Genomic DNA, 15367 nt, shown 5'->3' on the forward strand with positions numbered 1-15367 from the left:
AGGGCTGCGATTCGGAAACACGACATCACCTGCACGCTTTCTATTAAGTCCCGCAAAATGAAAGCGTGAAACTGTTCCGTCCGACGGGTTTTAATTAATCGGGCCAACCTGCCCCTTCTTTCTCTTAGAAGGGGAATCCGCGGTGGTGAAAGTAATTGAAATTTTTGCTCCGTTTTCACCAGTCTTCCTTGTATTGAGTGTCTCCGACGCAAAACATTGAATAATGAATGATAAAACCTTTTTCGAAGGAATTGTTCAATTTTGGTTAGTATCTTTGCTTAGTCCAGATTTTTGTGAAATAAAAATTCTTTGCATTAATAAAAGTATAACAATCTATTTAATTTTATACATTGGAAAAGAAGAAAGGCAGAATCCATTTAATTAGGAACGTTTTCATTTCTCCCATAAAATTTGTTATAAAATAACTATTTGGTAAAAAAATTCACTGAGCAAGTCTAATTACCAAGTTTTTATTATACATATACTGAGTACTCGGGGGATAATAAAAGGATTTAAGTACGTTTAGCTCATTTCTATGCGGGTAAAGGCGGAAAAAGGCATGAAAACGAGGCGGTCTTTATGTTTTGGTTGTTCAGAAAAATGTTTGGATTTCTTTGTGACTTTTATATTCTGTGTTCGTCATATCGGTACCTGGAAGCCAGTTAATTCCCACGCCGGATTCGCGTTCACATCCACTACTATATCCAGCGTCGTATTTCACTGGTACAGCAGTATAGTTCTTCCAGCGAAACCTATTTTTTGATATTCATTTTAAGGGAAATTGTGTTTGACCTCGCAAGCACAGAAATAACGTTTTTAATGCAACATTTTAACTTTCATGTGCATACAAGCCGTAGATGTGTACAAAATCGCGTAATACAAAGTAAGAGGTTCGTTAGTACGAGGAACAATAAGTTATTTAATACTACAGGCGGAAAGAAAGTTATCAGCTTTCACATTGCGATAATCGTGTTTCACCCACTTGAAAATGCAGTATCGGATTATGTATAAAACTTTGAAACTCCCCGTTTCCCTTTATCGCGTTGAAAAATTACGCGAACGTCCGTTACCGTGATCCTACTCTACTTGACACGAAAAAATTTCATTTAACTGCAGAAGCGTATTGTTGCTCTGCTGTTCTTCCGCGAAGTAAACATTAGCCTCCGCAATGAGAATATGAAAACATCCAATTACTTTTCTGCCTACCTGATGTTATAGTAAAGTGTAAAACATACGTTGCGACGTAATCGTCAAGTTTTAACATTCTCCTTTTTCTATTATTAGTTTAAATCCTTTTATCCAATGCATAATTATAATTAGTTGAAATATTATGATTGTCTAAACAAGGTAGGTCAAAAATATTATAGGCAACCTAGTTTTACGAGTTTTATATAAAACTCGATATTTCTATTTTACAGTAAAAATAACAAATAAAATCGTAAAGATTTTAAGACAATAATTTGCAGAATAAAGGAGAGAAAGTGTTTCGTTTGATTTCAGGTTTCTCGACAAAGGCGAGGTGATAAAAATGGGGTTGCCCAATGCGAAGGGAGTCTCTTAATTGTCACAGGAAACCCGACAACGAGCCGGACCGAAACACGTGAGTCGCGTTCGTATCGAACCGCGCGTGTTTGTCCACGCACGGGCCACGGGATTCGCTGTTTCTCACGCGGAGATTTCGAGGTGCGAGGTGGCGAATTGCCGGTTTAATACGAACGCACGCGCGTGCAAATAGGGTCGGCGCGGCGCGGCGCGGTGGTTCACTGTTTGCGAATTAGGTGCAATCAAACGCAAAATCGTCCGGCAAATATCGCGCTATTTGCCAATCATAGACGCGTCGCGGCTAATTAATATCATGAACGAAACTAGGAGAGAAAAGATACGGCAAGAAAACCAGAAAAAAAGACGAGCCCTCGTGTGCCGGCTGCTGTTTGGAAGCCGCGGACAGGAAAATAATGTAACAGTAAATACGTATCTCTGTTAAAAATATATCGTGGACTAGCATTCCCTGTCGCGGCTTCGTCTACTAGATTTTCCTCCTTGAATCTCGAGTCATTGAAAGTATACAAAGGAATTCTTGCCCGCATTTTTCTTTAAAGACTGTACCGAGTTTCATGAAGCATCATGTTGACAATATAGACCAATTGAGTACTCTTAATAAATCACATTTTTTTCAGAACGTATGAATGGTTCCTATGAGAAAAATTGTAATTTACATATTATTGGTAAAATAAATAAATACAAATCTTTGTGTACGTATCAGATTTTGATAAATTGCTGTGAAAAGAAATTCGCATTTTGTTAAATGAAATATTGATACATGTTTGACTGTGAACGTGTAATTTGCATTCGATATTTTCGATACGCTATTTGCAGCTTGTACTTTTTACATGGTAGAACATCCAATAAATCTCGCAATCGAAAAATGATTGGTATATTACGAGATTTAAAAGGTCTTTGATTCAAATGTAATAGTCAGATCATCCTATCAACGAAGAATATGGAACATTGGTGTAAACTTATATAAATGACAATCATTTCATTTGACAGAAGGCCATTTACATTATGTAGATGGGGTGATTTATTATGTAGTGAAAGGTGAGAAAGCTCGCTAAGTCTATTAATCTACGCAATTTCGAATCGTGGTGAGTGGACTTTCTAAAATAGAACAGTAAGAGTGCGAGGTAAATCATTCAGAAGGCAACATGCCGCCGTGCCGGCAGGTCGAATGAAATATGTACCCCCGCGTCAATCACGCGAACGGGCAGTGCCGTCTAATAATTCGAAATGCTCGGTAAATCAAACACAGGGCAGTCATCGGCATGCGTAATGACGAATCGCTCGGCGGAATCGATGCCGCGATTAATTTAAACGCTTCATCCTTGCTTTTCAGCCACGTCATCCCGCGAAAGATCGAGTATGACACGTGATAAACACGTCGTAACGCGCGGACCCGTCAAGTTTGACACGGGGCAGGGTTTAACAATCATCAAAAATTGATGTTAAATCGTTGATCAGAGGCAGAGCTGTTAGAACGCGCAAGTCATGCGATATCGGATTGGCGCGATCTTCACTAGGATCTGATCATTCAATTAAAACAGATAAATGTAATTATTTCAGATAAAATACTCTGGAAGGAAAACAGTCTCTGCATAGTAACAGAACTTCTTTATTAGATTTTCGTAAAGTTTTAACTTTAGCAAGGATTATTTTCGATACTTCTGCTAATCATATCAGATTCGAAACAGCTATTGTAAAAAATTTAATCTCAAGAATAAGACAAAGCGAATGGTGCAATTCAGCCGAGATTAAAGACGAGCTTGAAACGATTCTAATATTACCCAGCGTGAATGCATTTTATAACGTCGTTTCCTCGAGTTTAAACGTTGATAGACGAAACGGAGGCTACGAACACCGCCGGAGATGCTGCGCGTCTATACGCCGTGGCGTGCCAGAAGAAATGGGTATTTGAATTTTGCAGAAGCCACGAGGATGGACATTGCAATGTAAATAATAAACACCAATGGGAAATCCGACGTACCGCCCGATTTGAATATTGCACGGCAGCGTTCCGTTTACGAATTATCCGCCGAGTTCGTTTAATAAAAATATTTGCGGCAACCTTTTTCATTTTCTCCCAGCCCCTTACGCCCCGTCGTTCTTATTCCTCCTTGCTGCGGCGAATCGCGGAAATAACGCGGATCACCGGTCCCGTTCATCGCTATTTTCCCAACGTAACGCACGCCCGGCTTGATAAAAACTTACTGCTTTTTCCAGCCACAGTTGGTAAATTGATCTCCAGGAACAAAACAGACAAACTCGCCGCGACGCGTCGCGACGCTTTGGTCAATGTTTCACGATTCATAGCATTATACCCGCTGCATATAAGCCGGGCTTCCTGAATATAAGCCAAGAGAACTTGTTCCCGTTTCCTTCCCATGCAACTTTAATCCTGACTCCGTTTTTCTGATTTAATTCCGAGCTCGCTTCGTTCAAGAAGAGACCTCAAATTTGTTAGAAATTCCTTAAGGTAAAAGTGTATTAGAATCATTTTATTGATTTTAGATTCTATGTCTCTGTGCTCTCGTATTAATTGCACCCTCGTTATCTGCCCTAATTTTAAATCGATCTCTTCGCGGGCAAAGCGGAGCAAATTCGTAACTAATTCGGGGCAATAAGGATGGTGCAATTAGGAGAAGCCAGAACGGTAGATTTACGGGGACGTCGAGCGACGCGCGATAATTCGGTGCTAAGTCATTAGCTTGGCCGATTACACCGCAAGGTGCACATAATAGCGGCGCCGTATCTCGGTGGCTCCTAATTCGCGAGCATCCACCCCAACCGTGTCGTCCCGATTATCCTTTCAATTTTATGTCCAGGATTACGAATGCGGAATTAGAGACGTTCGAATTCGTCGTTCGGTGGCAGTCGATTCAATTCCAATACTGGCAGCTAAACGGAACAGCAGTATGAACGTATGAAACATTACTTTTTGTAAACGTAAACCTACAAAATAAAAAGTATAATGCGTAAAAAATTTGTGTAATTGGAGAATTTCATTTTTTTCTCGTTTGAATTAACCTGCTTAGTTATTCCTAAGCGATTTCAATCCAACAATTTATTCTGCCTGATACGTTCAGATCAATCCGATTCAGATGATGCCACGGCATAATCTGATACTTCGTATTTTTATATTTATTTTCTCAATGCTGATAATGGGAGATACGTCATTTTTTAATTTTCCAATCAACGCGAATCGTTACGTCGCGAATTTATATTGTATTATTATCTCAAACAAATAAAACGGAACAAAAATTTAATACTGCACCAAATGATTACATTTCACGCGAGAATAAATTATAATTGTTTGTACCTGATAAATACTGTTAAATAATCATGACTCGCTTAATGGATTTCTATTAAAGTTCGTATTTACGTGGAGAATGATCATCGCTCGCGGATAATATAGACAATGGTATTATTTATTTTTCCAATATCTCTGTAATAAATTTTTAATATCGCCCAAAAATAAACTTTTCAGAACGAAAATTAATTGGATCCGATCTTTCATAAGTAACAGCAATATCAGTAACGCGTTTCAAAAATCTGTATTAATTATTCATCATATCTCTCGCATTCCAAATCCGATTTCCAAAATGGATAATAAAAAGTGTAATAACGTACATAATTAAAAATCGTATTCACGGCACCCTTTAATAAAATTATTTAATTGTTACAAGTAGCTAACATATACTTCGCATGTGAAAACGAATTCCTGCACACCATTTTTTCCTAAGTTTTAAACCATAATTGTAACGCAGCCCTAGTTAGAAAAGTAACATTTTTATATTAAACATGTTACACAAATTATCCAAGCATCTAATCTCTCGCGTGCTAACAGTTACGCGTTTGAGGACCTCATGCATCTACGAAATCCACTGGGTAACACGCTACCCAGGGAATAATTTCACGATTTCACCTAAGGTGGCAAAAAGTCGATCGTCACCTCCAAATTTGCTATTTAAATTTGACACGGTGGGTCGTCGGGGTGGGTTTCACGTGTATGGATCTCTCCCGATGGGGGTGGCAGCCGATGGACGTAAGAAATAATCGTTCCGGCGTGGCGCGGCGCGAGTAAACGAGGGATCTCTAGCACGATCTACGAAGTGTCCCGTCAGACGACTAAAGAACCTATTTCCAGCCGACCGGCCGAGAAAGAGAGAGTAATTATTATCACGCGAAAGGATAAGGAGAGTTCGTTGGACTAACTTCCGCCGTGATAATTTATACTTGCCACGGCTCGCGCGAGGGATGGAACGGGGACGGGGTGCCCTCCCGGGCTGTGGGCGCGGACCGACTGGGGGGGAGGGGCGGCAAAGAAAGAGCGCAGGTGGCACAATGCCGACTTTGCACGTTGCACCGTCTAAAGTATTCCCGCGATTCCCGAGCTTCTCGTTCTTAACCCGCGAGTACCGCGCGTAATGAATCGCGGCCTCGCGATTTCGAACGATAAATCGAAACGAATCTCTGCGGGTTATTGCACTATTCTTCGTTTATCCAGTCTTCTTGACTAGGAATGAGATTTCTCTGCAGTGAGTCCTTTTCATACTTTTTACAATTTGCAATGTGCATACAGATTCAAAAAAATTAAGACTGATTTAGAAGTGACTTTATGAAATCAATGCACGCGATGTGTTTTAACATTTATGAATATAATCTTGTTTGCTGTTCGTTATCACGTGATCTATGATACCGTTCGTTTTCCCTCTACATTTCGAGCCAGTGAATTGAACCTAAGAAGTTAGAAAATTTGTTGTTCCAACGAGACGAGAGCAGGAAGTCTCAAATCTCAATGGTATTGTTTTATAAGGCAAACCTCAGTTATCCTGCATGGCTCTTTACATATCCAAGGTTAAATTGAATGATGACGTTCCTATTCGTACATTAAGTCGCATGGTACAGATACCAAATACAATAAAATGGTTTGAACTGGCTATAGAGGAAGTTTGATGTACGACGGATCTTGTGGCGACGTGTTATCATGTATAGTGCACCCGGCGCACGACATACGACTGGAATCTTTTATCATGGGATTTGAATCTCTTGAATCTTTCATTTTCCTACATTCTAGTTGAACCCTTTGTATACAGTGGACAAACTTGATTTATTTATGAAAGACAAATTGCATAAACCGCGGCTCTTGATACGAAGTAAAATTCGAGGATGGTCATCAAGATTAGATATTTAAATTGTATTGTATGTAAATTAACAAATTTGTTCTTTAACAAAAATACTGTAATAAATATTATTCGTATATAATAAATAACATGTTCTGATATTGGATTTTTCTCGGTTATAAAATAAAAATCGAGTGGCACCAAGGTAATATCTTCGGTTCTTAGACAATAGAAAGCGTCGTTAAATCGTTAAAAATACGATGGAGGAGAACTACGGAAAGATAATTGAACGAGCGCGCCGCGATTGCTTCGATCGATGGTAAACTAAATTTACAACGCGGATCCAACGGCGACACCCGCGCTCGGCCTCGGCACAGCACTGACTCGCGCATTTTATGCAACTATACGTACGGTGTACGAAGCAGTAAAAGCGGGGGCGGCGATTAAAGAGATCCAGAGTGCCGATAAGATTTCGATCACCTCTCTCTCTCTCGAGGCGCTATCACGAAGCGCGTGTGTCACGGCCTGGCGAGCCTTTCTTTTTCCAAGAAAACGCTTACGTATATCAAGGGTCGAAGGCTCATAGAACGGATTCGAACCCGATCATCCTTCATCAATTTTTTACGCTGAGACAATACCGCTTGGCTACGTATGTGTTAATGCGAGTCGTTAACATCGCTCGTTGTCGGAAAAAAGAGAATAAACCAAAGGAAACTGCAAAGGTCGTTAGGGTTTTTGTTACCAACTGGCATTGATTATTTTTTAATAATATGCATGTGGACAAGGAAAGAAACATTTGATCAAGTAGGTAGTTAATAAAAATAAATCAATTGGATTACGATCTCGAGTAGAAATTGGAAATACACGATAAACAGGGAAGCATACGTTTGATTAAGTGTTATAATTAAAGCGACTGGAGGATATCCTCGGAGTAATAGAGATTACTCGCAAGAGAGTATACTCTGTCAATCAATTTAGTAGTACAATATTTGAGATAATACGCGGAGAGTAAAGTGAAAACATCCTGTACTCTATAATACATACTGTTACTATCGATTGTGACAACACGTGGTTGGTATGTAGTTGAATAACGTACGACACACAGTTCATCCATAAGTTTAAGTCAATAAGTATTACAGCAAATAACCGGATACCTACTATTTTTGTTGGGTCTTAAATAATCCTGAATCTGTGAGTAGTTTAAATCTGAATAATTACTCTTTACCCCAGATTTCCTTTTTGTCCCTTAGAAAAGAACACTCATTAAATTTTATAATTAAGGTACAGAAATAAATTTCGTTACAAAAATACATACGGTGTATTGTCACAATGATAACAGAGCTTTGTTTAAAGAAGAACTGAAGCGGAGATAAACGTGGAATAAAATTGAAACAAGTTGATAAGGAATCTAGTAACCGACGCTAAGGGATTCACGAACGTAACGAATAAACGTGAGGGATGGGGACCGGGATTAAATCTCGCGTTTAATCATCTGCGGAAACGAGGAGATCGAGAAATGTCATGCTCGCAAATACCGCGGAAAATCTAGGAAGGAAATCGTGCAGCGGCAACGAGGGAAAAAAGTCAAGACAGTCGAGTTCTGTAATCACGTGATTAATTTCCTGTGCTCGAAACACGTTGATCGATATACGATCAAGTTCCGAACGAATTTAACAGTCGAACTGTTACTCGCAATAGCCCTCGACAGTTTTTAAATATCTTGTCGTCTTCAAATATAAAACAGATACATCCATACATTTTTTGTTCTGAAATTAATACTGCGAAATTTCTGTTTCTATTGGATCGTCCAAACACTTCTCACAAGAAAATGGAAGTCGGGTCTGATTAGAGGCGTTGCAAAATACAGTGACCATACGTTACGACCGACACTTTGATTATAGGACAACAACAAACATCCCTCTTGTCTCCCGGCACTTATGCATTTAGTGCAACCCTTGCAACCCTTAGTACTCCCGATACGTCTGGCAAACGGTCAGTTTATGAGCTAGTGTATTGGTATTGTAAGACGGTTGTAAACGAACGGAAACAACTCGATGCAACATGCAGTACCGTATACCCCTTGAGAAAACATAAACTCCAGCCACGCGCCCGATGGCATTCGAAAACTCGACACAGTTTCATTGGACGTAAACAGTAAAACGCCCCAACTTGGTTTCATGATTCGTGGTTGTTCCTCTGGCAATTCAGACACAATACGAACGCAACGGTGTTACAATACCTGAGAAAATATTTCGACCTTGTCAATGTAATTTTTCGCATACGTATTTATATGTACGAGGTTAAATTGCATATACCAGTATGTCACTGTTATATATCAATAATTCACATTACATTATGTCACTGGCGATAATGACGCGACGCAACAAGTCTAAAAACACTTTTATACGAAAAACTTTAACAATTTTTAATCCTAACAGTCGCACGTGCTGATTCAACCCTTTCAGATTTAATTTCGGATAAACTCATAAAAATTTCATGAGTTTTAAATAAATTACTTGTGACAAAAATGAAACTACTGAAAACGTATCGATCATTATACAAATAACGTTTTAACTCTTTTCAGTTACAAGTAGTAAAAAAATTTGTTTCACAATGATCTTCCACCAAGATATCTTCAATCGAAAGGGTTAAACACTGCACACCTGTTTAAGTACACACAATCCAGCAAAGAACATTGCAACAACGTGATCTAATTAACTAAAGCGAGGAGAACGAATTAGCTCCGGTGCGATGGAAATTCCGAGTGTAAAAAAATGTGTTGCTAATCAGGTGATTGATCGATTTACCTGACAGCGGATCGTTCAGCGCGGATGCCCATGTCGCGATGTAGAAAACCGTGCCCGCGATAACCGAGAGCATATTGTGTTACGTGAACGACGCGGCTACGTCAACTGACTGGCAAACCGTGGCGTCGGGACGCTCGGCGTCGCGACGCTTTGCCGCCAACCGTAAGGCGCTTGCGCGCACCCGCGAAGAAACTATCGCGAAAATATCTGTTTACAATCGTCCCGGCGGTGCGGCGACCAGAGGCAGAGGCACGCCGACACGAGTGCCTCTTCGCGCTACAAGAGGGTTAACAGAGAGCTTTCCCTCTCTCGCTCGTTCTCCATCTCTCTCCTTCCGTCCCGTGCCAGTCACTTTTCATGCTAATTACATTAGCCGGTAATTGCTTTAAGATTTTCCTCTCTATCTCTTCGGCCCTTTCACGTTCTGGCCAACTGAAGTCTTAAAAGCCGGTTAATTGCATCATTGAGAAGGGGCCTGTGTCACGGATTCTTCCGTCCCGGGACGCCGAGAATGAAGTATTAGTTTCTAACAGTACCTTCTCTGCTCCATACTTAAGCTTTTTAATTATTCGAACACAGTTACCCAAATACGTAAAAATCTTTCCGATCCATTGCGTAATATGAATTTGTATAAAAGTGAGATTATTTATTTATCCTGTAAAATTGCATGATAGGTTCGTTAAAAAATTTGCCAACATGTATTTACGAACTTAGAGTGCAGTTTAATTGCATCTTTCGTCTGTTTACGTATTTCTCCACGGGGCATTTAAAAACCAATTGAAGACGCGAAGTTGTACGGGTTCGGTTTATCCTCTCATGCATAAGTAACGAGATTTCCCTTCAATTTGTTCGGGATCACACCGTTATGTCGTTTCGCAGTAATTAATTATCAAGTTGAAAGCGGCATTCAACTTTCCTTCCACTTCCGGCTAACAAAACTTATTATAACAAGCTTTAAGAATTACTCGCGCATTGATGAATACAAATTGCACGGTGCGCATCGGGTTTAATCGAACTTACAAAAACGTTCCTACTCGCAACGCCGCGTCGGCCGCTGGCCAAACTGAAAACGCCAAAAGCGAATGCGACCTGTACCAGTAATTTCGTTGAGACCGAGTTTCCCGAAGCTCGATTTTAACTGGGTTATCTCACAATCAGAATTGCTCCGTTAACTAATTTCGTCCATTGTACATATGCATATGTATTTTTAAATTATATTGAAGTAATTGTGCCAAATAATATAAATAATAATCTGAGCCTGACGAAGGAATGGTCACAAAATTTACTTTACATAATTACAGATCTTCGTCAGATTTACATTAAATCAATGAACGTTCTGTTCCAATTATCAAAGATATGCAAAGTATAAAACGCGTTATCTGTTCCTTCTTCCTCCGGCTTCAGCTAACGGCTAACGTAGCTTTTACGGATCTTTTATGGCACTGTTTATACCGAGTGTGTCGCTCCATTTTGTTGCTTCATCTCGCCGTAATCGGAGCATTAGCCGCACGAGCTGCTGTACCATCGCACCCCTCGAAACTATAACCCAGCACGTGTTTGATTACGTCCGCGTTGAAAATTGGAATGACACCTAAAAATAAAAAAAATGGAACGTTCAATCGGGCAATGGATTGCAAACGAAATCTCGAAAACGATTGTTCTCAAAGAGAATGAAACTCACTCTCGAAATGTATCTGGAAACACACTCAGGAAAATGGAAAATACAGAGTGAAATAATAAGCACTTTCTGAAATATAATTATGGAACTGTGTGGATAAAGTGAAATATTTTTGTATTTAACTATATACGTATGTAGCCGACTATATTTTTACTACATGAAACTCGTATCGAACTTTTAATAATATATTTCGAAAATATGAACCGTGGTTCACGGAGTTAAGTAACAATTTACGCAGCTGGAAAGCATATGTAATAATCATAAAAATCCCATCGAATGTGACACTAAGGTATAATAGTCTTCTTAAAAGGGTACTTTTACGTACTCAGTAAGCACGTAAAGGCAAATCCTTTATGCTTTCTTTACACGGAGAACATAAACGTTATTTGTTTAGTCATTTATGCCTTAGCTTACGCACTAAGAGCTCAAAGGATTTCAATCTTTATAAATTTTAATAACTTTGTCCCTTCGGAAAGGAAGAAATCAATACTCTTTCATCATTTTCTTCAAGCACAATTTCAAACGTACCGTTCAATCGATCAGAAATCAATGTTTGGAGTGTAGTAAAATAGAACATAAGCACTTCACTTCAGAAATATCGCCTAGCGAGCTCGGGATTTCAATCCTTTTAGAACGAAGGTTTTCAAGTCGATGAACATGGTCTGTCGAGAAATATTTGACCGATTTGCTCAGGCTGGTCAAAAGGTATTTTCTGAAACCACTTGATACCGAGTTCGCTAACGATTTTTCATTTTCTTGCTCTATTTTCCCGAACACAAGGAAATATTCATCAACCTCCATGAATCCTCAAGCTTCCGTCAATCCCAATTTACAGAATTTTAATCAGAAAACCGAGTTTCAATAGTCTGTAAATCAAATTCTTATTTAAAAATGCTGACTTGCACAATTCCGAGGGTCAACTGTCCAATAAGCGACTGCGGATTCGCGTGAAAAATTGTTCTCTCATTTACTGGTGTAGTAGCTTTCACGCGAAACTGGTAGCGTAATCAGTTCACGTGTCCGCGGACGAATAGGATAAGAGTAGGTACGAAGGAAGGCGGGAATCAATTTTTGATCACGCTTTGGAAATATCGGGCTCGCGGTCATAAATCCATTTGTTCCGATAAATCGGAATTTTCAGGGTAAACACGCGAGCGGCAGCAACAATAAAATACAAAGCAGCTTGCCGCGCGCATTGTTACGGAAAACGATTATTTGTTTTCGCTACTACACATAACTTTCCCCGCTCCGATGCATCACAGAATCTTCCACAAAATTTTCTTTCTTTTCTCCCTTTCTCGCACCTCGCTCTTTGCTTTCGTAATCGTATCCCGCGACCTGCACGATTTCGTTTCGCGCCGATCGCACGTTGATGGTAATTCATTGAGTTGAACGTGAATTTTCAGCTCGTTAAAAGTAGACAGCCTCCAACAATGGTACATTGTAAACTTTCCTGTCTGAAGAAGCGCGTACAAATTTTTAGTTGGCGTGTAACGAATTCGCAGGGCTATGTCCAGTTTATTCTTCTATATCTATTTCATAATCATTTTCTTCAAGCACAATTTCAAACGTACCGTTCAATCGATCAGAAATCAATGTTTGGAGTGTAGTAAAATAGAACATAAGCACTTCACTTCAGAAATATCGCCTAGCGAGCTCGGGATTTCAATCCTTTTAGAACGAAGGTTTTCAAGTCGATGAACATGGTCTGTCGAGAAATATTTGACCGATTTGCTCAGGCTGGTCAAAAGGTATTTTCTGAAACCACTTGATACCGAGTTCGCTAACGATTTTTCATTTTCTTGCTCTATTTTCCCGAACACAAGGAAATATTCATCAACCTCCATGAATCCTCAAGCTTCCGTCAATCCCAATTTACAGAATTTTAATCAGAAAACCGAGTTTCAATAGTCTGTAAATCAAATTCTTATTTAAAAATGCTGACTTGCACAATTCCGAGGGTCAACTGTCCAATAAGCGACTGCGGATTCGCGTGAAAAATTGTTCTCTCATTTACTGGTGTAGTAGCTTTCACGCGAAACTGGTAGCGTAATCAGTTCACGTGTCCGCGGACGAATAGGATAAGAGTAGGTACGAAGGAAGGCGGGAATCAATTTTTGATCACGCTTTGGAAATATCGGGCTCGCGGTCATAAATCCATTTGTTCCGATAAATCGGAATTTTCAGGGTAAACACGCGAGCGGCAGCAACAATAAAATACAAAGCAGCTTGCCGCGCGCATTGTTACGGAAAACGATTATTTGTTTTCGCTACTACACATAACTTTCCCCGCTCCGATGCATCACAGAATCTTCCACAAAATTTTCTTTCTTTTCTCCCTTTCTCGCACCTCGCTCTTTGCTTTCGTAATCGTATCCCGCGACCTGCACGATTTCGTTTCGCGCCGATCGCACGTTGATGGTAATTCATTGAGTTGAACGTGAATTTTCAGCTCGTTAAAAGTAGACAGCCTCCAACAATGGTACATTGTAAACTTTCCTGTCTGAAGAAGCGCGTACAAATTTTTAGTTGGCGTGTAACGAATTCGCAGGGCTATGTCCAGTTTATTCTTCTATATCTATTTCATATCTACCCGTACATTTATATTTATAAATTTAACAGATTCGAGGTATTTTTCAATTGTTGGAGTTATAACTCCTACCTCTATACAAAACACTAAATTGTAGGTACATGAATTATTTTTATAACTTGTATAACGTAATTGAATGAATAAATATTTACGATTGTAATAAAAAATTATTTCCACTGATACGAGCACTTGGATGCGAGACAATTTAACTGCGCGAAGCACAGGAAGTTTTAATCAAAATTGTTTTAAACCTATTTCATTACATATTAAATTCAACACCTTAGTAAGTACTATTTAGAATTACTTATTCCGTCTCTTCGTGTACGCAATAAGAACGAAATTCTACCTAAAAGGAAAAGATTCGTTCAAAATATAATAATTATTTTATAACAAGAGTAAATAATAACTATGGTATTTATTATTATCACTATTGTCTCTAGAATTACGCATAATATAAATGAATTAACAATTAAAATTATTCATTACTCTAATTAAAGATTGATAAATATTATATGTTATACTAATTAAAAATTGATAAATATTAAATATATATGTTTCTACCCAATCAGTAATTCCAAATATGAATAAAGCTATTGTGTAAGCAATTCGCTGATGAAACTAAGGCAAGTAAATAGCGTAGAACGTTTACATTAATTTAATCTGAATTTAACGAATTAACGTTTTATGCGTGAAACAAATTGAACACGCATGCATAGCGTTGACTTTAAGCTTTTATTGATTATATCCGCATGCACCCATTGCGAAGATACACACGTATCATTTTATGTTCGCTGAATTCCGACAAGTCAGCCAGTAATATAACAATTCCAGTTCGGTTGAATGTACATCAAAAACACAATTTAGCAATTGCGTTATTATTAGGTTCAGAACAAGTTCATTATCATTAGTCCTTTGATTTATATTTTTAATTTCCATCCCGACTATGGAACTGACAAGGTTTTAGAAAATTTCGTCGAGTTTATGCATCCGCTTGATTTACACGCAGCGTTTTCTCATTCGAGCAACGAGCACGCAAAACTGTATTATTAACATTTAAGCGCGTTTCACCAACGGTTTCCTGTAATCCGTAAAGAAGTACAAAAGAGTCTTACGACGTAATAACGTGAGCTTTAAACATTTCGCGTGTCCGGCTACGCCGACGAAGTGAAGGCATTACGCGCTCGCGATTCAAGGCACGGCGTGCCACGGGTCGCTAAAACACGCCATACCATCGTTAATGCCGTTATGCATTGAGAATTATTTTATTTGCATGATCAGCCAAAATCAGCTGGGTAAACCTGTACCTAAGCCTGTCTATGTCGTTATTTTGGAAATCACTCTCCTACTTACGTCCACGAATCTCTGCACGTCGAAAATCTGTTACATTCTATCAATTTATATTCCATTAGCGTCATACATTATATTAACGTATAATCAATCATGATATTAAATTTGTGTCCACAAGAAAGAACGATCTTTTATTTTATATTTCGTCATATCGAACGAGGAACGATTTATAAATGAAAAGCTGTCGATTGATAGTTTAAATATATAGTAGCTTCAGCAGAAATCTTGGGAGCGAGTCTAGTTGGCTGGCGAGTGTAACGACCCTCTT

General features: G+C 39.0%; 2 protein-coding genes across 3 annotated transcripts in view; one reads left to right on the forward strand and one right to left on the reverse strand.

The window, feature by feature from the left end:
• LOC108626043 (lachesin) overlaps positions 1-9603 on the reverse strand; it is a 98742-nt gene extending 89139 nt beyond the window's left edge. For both annotated transcript variants that reach the window (XM_026814503.1, XM_018026449.2), the window contains exon 1: positions 9485-9603. In XM_026814503.1, coding sequence (XP_026670304.1) covers positions 9485-9557 — 73 coding nt within the window. In that variant the 5' untranslated portion in view covers positions 9558-9603. The remainder of the gene's footprint in view (positions 1-9484) is intronic.
• LOC108626196 (soluble guanylate cyclase 89Da-like) overlaps positions 1-15367 on the forward strand; it is a 103872-nt gene that overhangs the window by 53205 nt on the left and 35300 nt on the right. The gene's annotated exons all lie outside the window — the stretch shown is intronic.

The sequence above is a fragment of the Ceratina calcarata genome, unplaced genomic scaffold, assembly GCF_001652005.2.
Source record: "Ceratina calcarata isolate Rehan_Ccalc_2016 unplaced genomic scaffold, ASM165200v1 scaffold39.2, whole genome shotgun sequence".
Lineage (NCBI taxonomy): Eukaryota > Metazoa > Arthropoda > Insecta > Hymenoptera > Apidae > Ceratina > Ceratina calcarata.